Here is a 15,247-nt window from a genome sequence, read left to right as displayed (position 1 = left end):
GGATTTTATGCCTCAATTAGCTTCTTTGCCTCATAAAATAATTATTTTAAAATTTTTATCTCAAATATTAACCTCTAACTATTTTTCTTGAATTTTCAAAAAAAAAAAAGGTCTTTTTAACTCTCAAAATTAACTTTCAAATTGTTTATACCACATTTTGAGGAAATAAACTTTTCCATAAAATTTCTAAGTCCTTGAAATTATTGTTCAATAAATTTTCTCAAATTTTCTTAGGCTTTAAATAATTTTAATAAATTTATTTCCCTTGTTCCCCTAAAATTTAAACATTCCAGATGTTACACCTGCCAAAAACAACTTTGCAACTATACTTTGTGACTGATTGAATAACTGACAATATCATTAGGAACTTAGGAGATGAAATATATTCACAATGATTAACATCCTATATTGTGTAGTGCACACTTTGAGCATTCAAATAAAACACATCGAGGGATGGTCACGTTATAATTTAAATTTTTTTCTACTTTGATATAATTTGTAACAAAAAATTTCAATTACTGGAACATTAAATTTTTTTTTATTGTCAGCAATTTTGAAATTGATATGAGCGTGCAAGGTCAGTGGTGAATACAAAAATCAAGTACAACACAAGCAGGCAGAGAGAAATAAACAAAAGAAACATATGATTATTTGGCTCTAATATAAATTAATTTTAGGTTTTCAAAGTTCGTCCCTTGGTGTCATTAGAGATGAGAAGCTCATCGGTATATTTGAAGCTTGAGGAGAAGTACACACAAACAGTAACAATATTCATAAATTGCTGAGATTCAATCAGAATCATAAACATAATATAAAAGAAGTCAGATATGGACCTGATTGATCAATATTAGCTCGCCAACGGTATAGCAATAGGGCCTCATCCATCTTAAGCAGCGGTCCACCCTTTGATCTCGTTATCTGAGGGCGTCTTAGAATCGGGCAATTATTAGCAGAGAATGTTTGGAGGGAAGGGCAGACCATGATGCCTCTGTATACGACATCTAATTGTGTCATGAAATTTAATTTGAGAGATGTCAACTCGGGAAGAGTGATAGGTTCCAATTCAGAATGATCCTTTTCAGCTTCAACCATTTCTTTCATCTTCTGACAAGCATCAACATCGATGGTGCGCAAGTTTCGTAGGTGTGCCAATAACTTGGGTGTGATCAGAGCTTCCATGCTGTCGCAAAACGAAATAGAGAGATCTGTGAGATGAGAAAATAGGGGGGATTGAGGCAAGGAATCAGCATATGATGGCACTAAATCTTCCAAGTCCTCCTTATCCGTGCAAAAGGGGCAATTACAACAGCACAAGCACTCCAAATCTTTGCAATGGCTAATTTCCAACAGTTCAATTTTGAGTGGCTCACTGTTGTCGCAGTATGATAAAACACTGCATAGGGATCCATTACCTGTCCCTAGGCGGCAATTCCTGATAACCAACTTGTTGGTTCCCCCTGGGAGTATTACTTTTTCATCTCCCAAGTCCATATCCTCAATATATATCTCTTTCACGGAATATTCTCTATCATAAGCATGATGAATACGGTGCCGGCCAACAACGTATTCTGCAACCCGTAAAGTTAATTGATAGCTTCTGGTTACACAATTATGGGCCAGGAAGCTCACAAAGTTATTGAATACGCTAATGTCACGAAAATAGGCTAGTACAACTTCCAACTTTTTCAAACCTTGTGTACCTTGTCCTATCGCATCCGTTGAGCATTGGGTCCAACCCACCTCAAGACATAGGCGTCTAAGATTGACCAGTGATTCCAAGCCCCTAGGTGCTTCAATGATTGGAGTAAAACATAGATCCAATGATATTAAGCTTTTCAATTTTATTAATGAAGGAATGCAACTCAATTCTCTACATCGAGAAAGTAATAATGCAATCAGACATTTCAAGTTGGACAATGATTCGGGCAGACGCTTGATCCCAGTCCCAGACAAATCAAGTACTTTAAGAACAGGCATGTTGTTGAAAAACTCATCTGAAATGTGGTTGAGTTCTACATTACAATTCAACAACAACGTCGAAAGTTGAGAAAACTTAAGACATGTTCCATTTGGAATTGTTTGTATCTTGTTTCCCGTCAGAAAAACTTTTTGTAAATCCTCTTTCCATTGGTCATCACTTGGTATTTCTGTCAAATTCTTGTAAGCTTTTCCCATAATTTTACAAGTTTCTTCTGCAATACCAATGGCAAGGATTCTAAGAAATTTATTTATCTTCCATTGATTCCGTTGATCATCATAATCCAACATGCTATGATCCTTTAATTTATACAACATGTTGTAACCTTTGTTATACTGCACCGTCAACTTCTTTGTCTCATCTATGCTTTCATAAACAAATTTTCTTAGCAAATAATTAGCATCGTCATTGTCAAAAATTCCATTGGTACTTAAAGCACAATCCAAGAAGAATATTTGCAATTTGTTATTTAAGAAATCATAGCTAGATCTCAAAACTGGCAATACCCATTTGTCCATTTCATATTGCCCATTGCCCAGGTTTTCAAGACATTCCAACATATGTCTCCATTCTCTAGCTTCTGTTCTCCCCTTCATGCTTGTCGCGATTCTAACAATAGCTAGGGGAAAACCCTCACATTTTTGTGCCACATTCTGTGCAATATCTTCCACTTCCGAAGACAGTTCTTCACGGAAGGACCCCAAAAACTCCTTAAACAAATCCCAACTCTCTTCATCATCATCATCATCATCTAGAGGCGCCACTTCTATTACCTTCTTACAACCCATACCTTGACACACATTCCATATACGGGTGGTCAAAATCAATTTAATTCGATTATCTGACATAGGAAATCCAACATCCTTTAGAAAGAAATGATCCCAAACATCATCTAAAATAATAACACATTTGTTCATCTCTTCGAATGCTTGAAATAATTTCCCGGCAATTCTTTTAACCTCAAACTCATCAGATATATCCAACTCAATTGATCTGGCGACCACTTTTTGCAAATGGGAGATGCTATTTTGTGATACAGTTACCCAAATAACTTTAATGTCGCTAGTAGCTTCTTCTGAAATAAGCTTGTTATGTATATGGGTTGCTAAGGCTGTTTTTCCTGACCCTGCCATTCCCCAAATTCCAATTGGTGACGGCTTGTCATCCATTATCCATTCCCATATATCTTTAATTTCCCATTGAAAACGCCCACCTATTAAATCTGTCGTAGGCAATATATAACCCGTGGAAGATCCTAGCAACAAGAATAGTAATGAATAATTAAGTAAAGAGAGTAAGAAGAATATATAAAAAATTAAACTAAACATATGGCATTCAAATTTTAAGTAGTCATATATAGACATATATACTCTATCATCGAAATTTTTCAGGAATCAAAATGTAAGTCACCACAGAATTTAGGCAGCATTAAATATTTTTCTGCACTTGTCCCTCATCAAATAATCAAAAAAGTTATGGACAAGAGAGTGGCTAAGAGAAATATACAAGAGAAGATTACAATTGAATGGGAGTAATTTTTGGAAGTTATGAAGTTTATCAAAAAGATTTTGGAAGTCATGAAAACTTTGGAAAGTTTAAAAACTTCAACTAGTTTTAATAAATTTTCATAAATAACATTTAAAATGAGCTGGACATATATTTTTTATGCTAACAGACGTACCTTTTCCTTGTTGGTTTTCATTCTCACTATCGGAAGCAGAAGATGACCCATCTTGAATCATTCCCTGACGGGTAGCTTCAGCTGGGATTTGTCCTGCTTCATTGGACAACGCCATAATCTATTAGACCGTCCAATGAGATTTTTTATTACAAAAAACCAAAAAAAAAAAAAAATTCCCCTGTGCATGTCTTTTGAAAAAATTTACCAGATCTAAGGCAAGAGCTAAAAAAATTCACCTCTGTCTGAAAATTAAAGGCGTATCTAATTAATTTAGTCTTCATTTAAACCTCTATATCACATATGATATCTTCAAAAATAAAGGCAATGTGGGATAGAAATGTAACAAACATCACATAAGATATCTTCCCAAAAAAAAAAACCCTCTGTATGAATTAAAAAAAGATAGGAGGCGAGGGAGTATATAATTAAGCATTTTAGCTAATTCATTAGAATTAAAATATGGCATTTAACTCATCAAATCTGTCTCAAATGGAAAATATCCTTCAATTTTATCCAAGTTAAATAAGATTGTAAAGGAATACAAAAGGTTACATTAAAGTATTAATTGCAGGACAAAATTGACAAATAAATATTAATTACGCTCAAGATCAATCACTAAGTAATCAAAAAGTTATGGAGAAGAGAGTGGCAAAGAGGAAAATATGAGAGAAGTTTACAATCTGACGAGAGTAATTTTTTTAGGTTATGACAATTTTTTTGGCCAAAAACAAAGTTATGAAAATTTTTAAGAGTTTAAAAACTTCAACAAATTCATAAATGACAAATAAATGGAGGTGGATATAAATTTTACATGCTGATACTCATACCTTCTTCTAAACGATCTTGTCTATTCACTCCGTCAACTCGTAATCTTTTATTGCCATCTTGCTTTCCAACTTGTGCATAGTGGCGTCTTGCTTTATCATATAGACTTTGTTTTTCTTGGTTCAGGTCACTGTTGAGCAACTTCATAGCCAAATCTTCCCTTTCTTTTTCACTGTCAAACTAAATAGTTGTCCGTATCATTTATATGACCAAGGGTCTGTTTGGGATGAAGAAAAGGGAGGGGAGGAAAGGAAAGAAAGAATTTTAATGAGGCCGACTTTAAAAATCGAAGAAATTGGGTTAAAAATGTTTAATTAATTTTTAATACTTTTTATTTTACATATTCTCTTTATTAAAATTTTAAAATCCCATTTCTTCAATTTTTTTAAATCAACCTTATTAAAATTTTCTCCCCCTTATCCTTCCGTCCATTTGCCTCATGGGGTAGAAGAGACTACTTTGCGTGCCCGTGTAGGACTATGTGTGGGCATGTGTGAGTGCTGAGCTATGAATCTATGACTATATGTTTGTAAGAAGTCATACCTGAAATGAAGGATTTCTCTTCACATAATTACATGATTGTTCCATGAACTTCATAACAAAGATACCGCAGTCAAATCTACAAATTTATATATATATATATATATGATAAAGTCCTGATAAAAGCTTTTTCTAGTAAAGTTTATATAACTTTACATAATAATTGTCGACTCACCCATTGGGCTGTGGGAGGATGTCAGTTTCCATCTTCGAACGAAATTCCGTAAATGCTACCTCTATGAAGAGTTTTTCCATGGCAAGCAACTAGATACATAAAGCATAAATTCTACAAAATCAAAAGAATAATTGATCGATTAAGGTTGTCAATATTGCAATGATCTAACACTCACCAATTTTTTGGTTGTCTCATCACGTTCTATTTCAGCCACAAATGTATTGAGTAGAGAATCCCACACTTCAATCTCTTTATTCTTTAAATGGATAATATATAAATAAAAATGTCCACCATTTGACTTCGCTCCAATGTGAACAGGAATAAATATCTAATATTTGTGATAACAAAAATTAAATTGATATATATAGCAGGAAAAAAAAAAAGGTAATCAGGTCGACAAAGAAAGTTTTCTATAAAGAGTTAAAAAGACTTGACATACCTTCTCACAGGATTTCAAGTCAGACGTATAATTTTCTCTTATTTTTTGGCGATCGACAAAGTCCAAGAAGCGAGCTATGCTGTATTTGAGTGCTGCCTCCTATGATCACATTACGTTGAACCATTAAGAGTTATTGTCAATGAACTAGCTTTAGATTAAACAACTACTGACATGCATCATGTAACAAAAAAGGGAATAGGAAATCACCGAAAATGTCACAGGGAGATAACAATTCGAAGGTGTAATTTTCTTCTTTCGCTCAATATGAGTTAACATCTCCGCAAAAGCATCTATTACCTAAGGATGCATGAAACTGAATGTCATTAATATAAATAAAACCTTTTTCATTAATATTAAAATAGAATATAAAAATATAATAAATAAATACTCACCAATGAATCCAAAAAAGCCCCTGGTCTAAGCGTGGCAAATTCTTCTTGAGTCAAATATGAAAGTGGGGAACCAAAAACCTTATCTTCAGGACTGAAGAATTAATTAAAATGATATATTTATCAAAACATGAATTAGAGTGATTTGAAAAAAGAAAACAAAAAATAAAATACATTCATCTACACATATTAGAAGCACATATACAGTGAGAAGCATGAATCTAACCTTAAGCATTCAAACACATATTGTATAACCTTCAAGTCTTCAGTCTCCCCATCGGAACAGAAGAAGACCCAACAACTCGAACCCCTTTCTGATACTTGGCATCAGCTTGACTTTGTCCTGCTTCGTTCGGCATGCTATAATCTATTATACCGTCCACTGAGATTTCTTATAAGGAAAAAATATAAATAAAATGAAATAAAATTCCCTGAGCATGACTTGTAAAAAAATTTACCAGAACTAAGGGAAGAGTTAAAAGTTAAAACTCTTCACCTCTGTCCGAAAAGTAAAGGAGTATCTAATTGATTTTATCTTCATTTAAACCTATCGTATAGCGTAACTCTAAATAATTGGGTCAACATTAAATAACGGCAATGTGGGAGAAATGTAATAAATATCAAGTTGGCAAAAAAACAAAAAGAAAAAATCCCCTCTGCAGGAATTATTAAAAAGATAGAAGGGAGCATAATAATATATAATCGCGTAACCTTGGTGACAATGTCGGAGGTTGTCTCTGAGATCATTGGAGTTTCCTCTGTCTGGAACATATTTTGCACAGGCTCGAATGCCTCCGCCTTTACCTCCTTTAATATGAGATCTGATTCTGGTGGCACCTCCTGCGAATTCCAATTTACAATATTTACACTTCCATCTTCGTCCTTCCTCCAATACCACAACGTGTCGCCACACATCATCATCCTTTGGCCTCCCACCAACTACCTTTTTCATTATTACTGTTCCTGCATATGCAATATATATACAGAGACAGAACCAAAGTGATAATAATTAAAATTGAAGTCATATATACAGTTCCACAGTTTGGGGATTGAGTTTTCGCCAATAAATCTAATCTACTTTTCCCGCACATACAAAATCATCTACCTTTCCTTAATATGCATGCAATTTGATCGAGCAAAGTAATGAAGGGATGAAGATTATTGTGCGCAGAGAAACTTCAGAGAGCGACCAACCTTGAATCTGTCCAATTAGAGAATGAACAATCGTGGAAAGGCAGAAGCAGAAGTAACAAACACAGGAAGATGAAAATGAGGTCACCTGATAATGATCAAAAGGAAAGACAGAGGAAATTGAGAGAGGAAGTTACTGAATGCCATTGCAAGTTGAGGATTGAAGCATAGTGGACAGCTGACTCCGGTGAGAAACAGTAGTTGAGTTGAGTCCGTAGAATAGAAATGTGATGATGAAGAAGAAGGACTCTGGGGGAAGAGTGTTGTAATATTTTTTGGGTGTGTCAAAGAAAGGATCCTACATTAATTGGGAATGTGGAAAGATGAAAATAAATTGAGCATTAATCATGGACAGATTTTCTTATTATTATTATGAATATTATGAATAGGAAAATCAAATGTAGAAGAGTTTTAAATGGATTTCCAATGCATTAAAAGATTTAAAAGTGGCCCATTAAAATCCTTTAATACTGAAGCATTTAAATTATTCAACGGAAATTTTCTATGATTATCCAACGCCTTGAAACGCTTGATATCCAGGTGCTTTAAACATGTTTTAATGTATTAAATGATGGCCATGAATTTCAAAATGGAGTAACGTCTGAAATGTTTGAAGTGTTGGTGCGGTTTTATTCCTTTTAATATATTAAACAATGATTATGAAATACAAAACGGAAGCTTTATCTCTTTGCCTCCAACCGTTCACATTATGCAATTAAATCATTTAATGTGCAACGTTCAAAACTGAAATTTGATTAGCTTTAAGAGGCAAGCAATATTCAGATCATGGAGGCCTATAAAAGGGTGCTCTGGTCTAAGGTTCAGAACACATAGCTCTAGAGTTTTTGAGCTCCTCTCTTCCCCCTCTTGTGTGTTCTCTTACCAGCTGAGTTTACTACTATCTTCTGCTGTTCTGCTCACCCTGTTATATAGGAAGGATCCGTTTAATCCTGGGGAGTGCCGCATCCTTATCTACCGGTGGTTGCGGAATAGCTCTTAAGGACAGCGTACTTAGGACGTGACTCGGATTAACTATTTATTTTGCAGGTGCTGCCGCCAACAATCTTAAGAGCTAATCACATCATGGAACAACCCCGCAACACTGCTACTCAGAATAACCATGATGCTGCCCCAGTCACTGTTGTTCCAACAGCAGTTCCTATTCCTAGGCCGTTCCCTAACACTTCAAAAATAGAGACATTTGATGGAAGGAATTTCAGGCGGTGGCAGGAGCGAGTTTACTCTGTCCTTGACATGCATGGAGTAGCTGCTGCTCTTACTCAGTCCGAACCAACTCCAGATGCTGATCAAGCCCAGAAAGATATTTGGACACATGCTAATAAGGTTTGCAGACACACTCTCATCAGTACTTTATCTAATGACCTGTTCGATGTGTACTGTGTCTATAAGGAAGCACACAAGATATGGGAGTCTCTTATCCTCAAGTACACTGCTGAGGATGATGGGAAACAGAAGTTTGTGGTGGGGAACTTCTACAAATGGGAGATAACTGAAGAGAAAGACATCAAGCTCCAAATCAATGAGTACCACAAGTTGCTGGAGGAGCTTCGTGCTGAGAAGATCAATCTACCAGATGAGTTCGTAGCTGGTATACTGATCGAGAAGCTGCCAGAAACATGGAGTGACTACAAACAACAGTTAAAGCACAAGCAGAAGCAGTTGTCCCTGTCAGATCTAATTACCCACATAATAATTGAAGACACAAACAGAAAGGCTATACAAGCTGCGAAAGGAAAGGAAATAGCTGCCAAAGCAAACCTGGTGGAATCAAAACTGCGCTCCAAGAGGTATGATCCCAAAAACAAAAATAACAAAAATAAGAAATCTGATTACAAATCCAAGGACTCTAACCCCAAATTCAAAAAGAAAGGCAATTGTTTTGTTTGTGGAAAGCTAGGGCACTATGCGGCGCAATGTAGAAAAAGGGCTACTCAAAAGGGTGATAATCCTCCTAAGCCAAATGTGAATTTGATTGAAGGAGATGATGGCAGTGATGATGAAGTCATAGCTGCAGTGGTCTCTCAAGCCCTCATTGTGACTGATGTGAAGAAATGGGTAGTGGATTCAGGAGCCACTAAGCAGATTTGTGCAAACAGAGAGATGTTTACCTCCTTTGAAGAAGGGGAAGACCACATCTACCTTGCCAACTCTCGAGCTGCTAAGGTTCAGGGAAAAGGAAAAGTGGTACTGAAACTCACATCGGGGAAGATCTTGGCACTGAATGATGTTCTGTATGTGCCTGATGTTAGGGCAAACTTAGTCTCTGTGGCGCTACTTGGGAAAGCTGGGGTTAGAGTGTCGTTTGAGTCTGACAAGGTTGTCATGACTAAGAACAATGTTCTCATTGGGAAGGGATATTGTAATCAGGGTCTGTTTGTTTTAAGTGTTGCTGAAATTAATGAAAATGCATATTCTTCTGCTTACTTGATTGACTCTTTTGACATATGGCATGCTAGATTAGGACATGCTCATAAATCATATATAAAGAGATTGCAAAATCTTGAGTTAATTCATGGAATTAAAAGTAATGATTTTAACAAATGTGAAGTTTGTGTAGAAACTAAATTAACTAAGAAGCCACATTTTTCTACTCAGAGAGAAACTGAATTGTTATCTTTAATTCATACTGACTTAGGGGATTTAAAACAAGTTCAAACTAGAGGAGGCAAAAGATATTATATCACTTTTATTGATGATTTTTCAAGATATACTAAAGTATATTTATTGAGAAATAAAGATGAAGCTTTTGAAATGTTTCTTTTGTATAAAACAGAAGTAGAAAATCAACTGAATAAAAAGATTAAACGAGTTAGGTCAGACAGAGGAGAAGAATATTTATTATTAAATGATTTTTGTGAAAAAGAGGGTATAATCCATGAAGTAACTCCTCCTTATTCACCTGAATCTAATGGCATAGCAGAAAGGAAAAATAGAACTTTAAAAGAAATGATGAATGCTCTGCTTGTGAGTTCTGCTGCACCTGATAACTTGTGGGGTGAAGCTTTGTTGTCTGCTTGTTTTTTATAAAATAGAATACCCCATAGGAAAACTAAAAAGACACCTTATGAATTATGGAAAGGATTTGTGCCTAACCTCAAATATTTAAAAGTGTGGGGGTGTCTTGCAAAAGTTTTATTACCTGATTCTAAAAAGAGAAAGATTGGTTCTAAAACTTCTGATTGCATGTTTATTGGTTACGCTCAAAAAAGTGCTGCTTATCATTTTCTAGTTTTGAAAAGTGATATTTTGGATTCTAATACGATTGTTGAAACAAAAGATGCAGAATTTTTTGAACATATATTTCCTTTGAAAGTTGAGCATGTCCCTAAAAGAATTGAAAACTCTTCTTTGGAAAAAACTTCAAATGATAGTTTGAGTGAGAATTTAAGGAGAAGTAAAAGACAAAGAAAAGAAACATCTTTTGGAGATGATTTTTATACTTATTTAGTAGAAGGTGATCCGAAAAATTTTCATGAAGCTATTTCTTCTCCAGATTCTCAGTTTTGGAAAGAAGCTATTAAAGCTGAAATAAATTCTTTAAATCAAAATAAAACATGGGTTTTGGTTGACTTGCCTCCAGGAGCAAAACCTATTGGATGCAAATGGGTTTTTAGGAAAAAATATTTTCCAAATGGATCAATTGATAAACATAAGGCTAGATTGGTAGCCAAAGGTTTTACTCAAAAAGAAAACGTTGATTACTTTGATACATTTTCTCCCGTGACTAGGATTTCTTCTGTTAGAATCCTGATTGCTTTAGCTTCGATCCACAAGCTTTTTATTCACCAAATGGATGTTAAAACAGCCTTTTTAAATGGTGATTTAGAAGAAGAAATTTATATGACCCAACCTGAGGGGTGTATAATTCCTGGACAAGAAAACAAAGTTTGCAAACTTGTTAAGTCTTTATATGGTTTGAAACAAGCGCCTAAATAATGGCATGAAAAGCTAGACCAAGTTTTGTTGAGTGGTGGCTTCTCTACTGTTGAGGTAGAACGTTGTGTTTATACAAAACTTGTAAATAGTGATTGTGTGATTATTTGCTTATATGTAGATGATATGCTTATTTTTTGTACTAGCATGAATATTGTGTGAGACAAAATGTTTTCTTGCTTCAAATTTTGACATGAAAGATCTGGGTGAAGCAAAGGTCATATTGGGCGTAAAAATCATAAGGAATAAACATGGTATCCTACTTTCTCAAGAACACTATGTTGAGAAAATCCTGAGAAAGTTCGAACACTATGATGTTTCTCCTTTAGCACTCCTTATGATTCCAATATGCATTTAACAAAACATGAAGGAGATCCAATGCCTCAATCTAGATATGCACAGATTATCGCGAGTCTGTTGCATTTAATGAACTATACCAGGCCGGACATAGCCTATGCTGTGTGTAGGTTGAGCAGATACACTCACTGCCCAAGTAGTAAGCATTGGGAGGCTTTGCTAAGGGTATTGAGTTACCTGAGGGGTACCATGAACTATGGTATACTATATAGTGGATTTCCCGCTGTATTAGAAGGATACAGTGATGCTAGCTGGGTTTCAGACTCAGATGAGACAAAATCCACTAGTGGCTATATTTTCAATCTTGGTGGTGGTGCAGTAACATGGAAGTCAGCCAAACAAACTATACTAACAAAATCCTCAAGGGATTCTGAGTTTATTGCAATGGAGTTGGCTGGTTCTGAGGCCGAGTGGTTGAAAAACTTCTTAGCGAATATTCTATTGGGTGAAAAACCAACACCATCAGTGTCTTTACATTGTGATAGCCAATCAGCGATAGCTACGGCTAAAAATAAAACCTTTAATGGTAAAAGTAAACATATTCGATTGAGACATAATATTATAAGGCAGCTGCTAAAAGATGGAGTAATCTCAGTCGATTATGTGAGGTCAGAAGTGAACCTAGCGAATTTGTTAACAAAACCTCTAGGGAGGAAACAAATTTATGAAACATCGAGGGGAATGGGACTGAAGCCAATTTGAAACTAACAGCGATAGCAACCCAACCTTTGTGATTGGTGATCCCATGAAGAAGGTTCAATGGGTAAGAACAAGTCGTTTGTTAGTTTTGCTAGCACTAAATAAAGTAGCAGTCCTTTTCTATGGTGTGTGAGAAAGTGCTAGAATGCATTTTGGTGAGGCTGAGCAGAAGCTCTTAATGATTTCATAGTCTCACGGGACGGTGTGCTCATTGCAGGTACACTTAATGAAATCACCTCTACGAATGTGGAGTGGGGCCGCTCCTATAAGATCGTGACAGAATCTCTAGAGCATTCGTTATGCACCAGGCACGCGCATGGCCGTTTTAACGTGCAAAAACGCCGTTAACAACAGGAATGTGGGGGTACAGTCTGACTATTAATACCCCTAGTACACACCTAGAGATGTTGGTTTTAAGTTCATAAGAACCACCGGCACCTTTGTGTACTAAGTATTATTGGTCTAGGTCTGGTTTTAAGTTCAAAGGACCACCAGATACAATGATTGTACTCATGCGTGTAACTCAACTAATGGTATTTTCTTTGACACATGTGGGGATTGTTGTAATATTTTTGGGTGTGTCAAAGAAAGGATCCTACATTAATTGGGAATGTGGGAAGATGAAAATAAATTGAGCATTAATCATGGACAGATTTTCTTATTATTATTATTATGAATAGGAAAATCAAATGTAGAAGAGTTTTAAATGGATTTCCAATGCATTACAAGATTTAAAAGTGGCCCATTAAAATCCTTTAATACTGAAGCATTTAATTTATTCAACGGAAATTTTCTATGATTATCCAACACCTTGAAACCCTTGATATCCAGGGGCTTTAAACATGTTTTAATGTATTAAATGATGGCCATGAATTTCAAAATGGAGTAACGTCTGAAATGTTTGAGTGTTGGTGCGGTTTTATTCCTTTTAATAAATTAAACAATGATTATGAAATACAAAACGGAAGCTTTATCTCTTTGCCTCCAACCGTTCACATTATGCAATTAAATCATTTAATGTGCAACGTTAAAACTGAAATTTGATTAGCTTTAAGAGGCAAGCAATATTCAGATCATGGAGGCCTATAAAAGGGTGCTTGGTCTAAGGTTCAGAACACACGCTCTAGAGTTTTTGAGCTCCTCTCTTCCCCTCTTGTGTGTTCTCTTACCAGCTGAGTTTACTACTATCTTCTGTTGTTCTGCTCACCCTGTTATATAGGAAGGATCCGTTTAATCCTGGGGAGTGCCGCATCCTTATCTACCGATGGTTGTGGAATAGCTCTTAAGGATAGCGTCTTTAGAACGTGACTCGGATTAACTATTTATTTTGCAGGTGCTGCCGCCAACAAAGAGTCAGTCTGAAATAATTACTGTGTATTGTACAGTCCAGCTGTATGACAGAGTGCTTTATCAGAATGGTGGATAAGAAAAAGAGAGAGGACGGATTCTTGTTTGATTGGCACATTCACTCCGTCGGCAGAAGCGGGAAACACTTTTTATTTAAAACCTATTCATATTTAAATCGGTTGTTGAGCTTCTAATCTCTGAAGTTTAAACTAATTAATACTTCATCTTATTCTTATTATGAGACTAATTTGTGTACCAAAATAAAAAATCAGTTAAAATTAATTTTCTTGAATGTGACACCTATATTACAAAGCATCCACACCGAGGCATTCAACTTGTCAACTCACAATATAACGAAAGAATATAATTTCAGTTCACATAATCAAATTGAAAAGAAGAAATCAAAGAGAACAAATTACCGAATCTTACTCCTTTATACTTAAATATAAAAATTAATTTTTTAGTCTTTTAAATTTTAACTAACTTATAACTTAGTCCCTCATAACAATGACTCTCCTTTCATTTCTACTGGACGAGAAAGATGACAAGCTCTGTTTTTTTCCCCTAAAAAAAGTACTAAATATGTATAACTTGCGTTGGATGACATGTCAGCAATCTTTAGTGGCATAAAATATTATTTTTTGCCATATAAGATAATTATTTGGTGACTAAAATAAATTATACTCTCTCCGTTCCTTATTATAAGAGACATTTGATGCTTATGGCATGTTCCTATATATAAGAGACACTTAAAAGTTGTTTCTATTTTTTTGTATTGATTTCCTATTTTATCCCTATTTATTTTGTCTTCCACTCATACTCTCTCTCCCTCCCACTTCTCTTTCTTTTAATAATTTAATTGTTTCTCTCATACTCTCTCTCCTTATTAATGGGGTATTGTTGGAAAAAACATTATACTTTTTACACATTAATTGTCCCAACTAATTTTAACTGTTTTTTTATACGTAATTTGATTATTTGTCTCTTATAATAAGAAACGGAGGGAGTATATGATAAGGATTAAATTATTAAATTTGAAAAAATTAGAAATTGAGCTATCCCGAGTCATAGTTGAAGGATTGAAGTATAAGTGAATTAAAACTTAGAACACCAGAAGATTAATTTTTTTTCTAAAAATTAATATGAAAAGAAGAAGTCAAGCCTGTTACAAAGCATCTACGCCGAGGCAATCAAATTTTGCATTTAAATGAATGAACTTACTTTATTTCTATTTTTATATTTATTATTTTTTCTTAGACTAAATTATCTTATATATAAATTAATATATAATTTAATATTATAAGAAATTTTTTTAAAAAAATCATGTCACATTTATTAACATTAAATAATCTATTTAATTTCTTACATTAAATATTTAAAAAATGATAAAAAAACTAAAAATTATTAAATTTCAAATTAGATTTGATGACGACATTTTATTTAATGCTTTACAATACTAAACTTGTAAACTACTATCCTGTAATTTTCAACTTTTTTCTTATTATTTTTTGATATTAATAAAAAGATATTACAAGTCATGAATTGAGGCATGAATTGAAACAGTAGTGTTGCAGGCTTTGGGGATTTCGGGAAACATGCGCAATGATTGTTGTTTAATATAAACTCTTCTAAGTATTTTAACCTAAACCAAAAACTTATTTTATCTGTTTAT

The 15,247-nt window shown here is 34.6% G+C and overlaps 1 protein-coding gene across 1 annotated transcript; it reads right to left on the bottom strand.

The window, feature by feature from the left end:
- Nucleotides 1-798: 798 nt before the first annotated feature.
- Nucleotides 799-6,979, bottom strand: LOC114747996 (disease resistance protein At4g27190-like). Its single transcript, XM_028936352.1, has 9 exons — nt 6,739-6,979; nt 6,322-6,409; nt 6,031-6,121; nt 5,846-5,935; nt 5,639-5,737; nt 5,200-5,288; nt 4,487-4,656; nt 3,660-3,752; nt 799-3,233 (listed from the first exon to the last, which is right to left on the bottom strand). The coding sequence occupies exons 1-9, from the start codon at nt 6,977-6,979 to the stop codon at nt 799-801; spliced, it is 3,396 nt and encodes a 1,131-aa protein (XP_028792185.1).
- Between the last annotated feature and the right edge of the window lie 8,268 nt (nt 6,980-15,247).

This window comes from Neltuma alba, unplaced genomic scaffold, assembly GCF_004799145.2.
Source record: "Neltuma alba isolate B1F8T4 unplaced genomic scaffold, ASM479914v2 tig00005552_pilon, whole genome shotgun sequence".
NCBI classification, from domain to species: domain Eukaryota; kingdom Viridiplantae; phylum Streptophyta; class Magnoliopsida; order Fabales; family Fabaceae; genus Neltuma; species Neltuma alba.
Note: the sequence above shows the minus strand (reverse complement) of the source record. Positions and strands in the feature narration are given on the sequence as shown.

Coding starts and splice junctions, on each gene's coding strand:
- LOC114747996 (XM_028936352.1), bottom strand. CDS start 6,979: ATGAAAAAGGTAGTTGGTGGGAGGCCAAAGGATGATGATGTGTGGCGA. Junction 5,936..6,030: donor GGGCTTTTTTGGATTCATTG/GTGAGTATTTAT, acceptor ATGCATCCTTAG/GTAATAGATGCTTTTGCGGA. Junction 3,234..3,659: donor TGAAAACCAACAAGGAAAAG/GTACGTCTGTTA, acceptor TCTTGTTGCTAG/GATCTTCCACGGGTTATATA.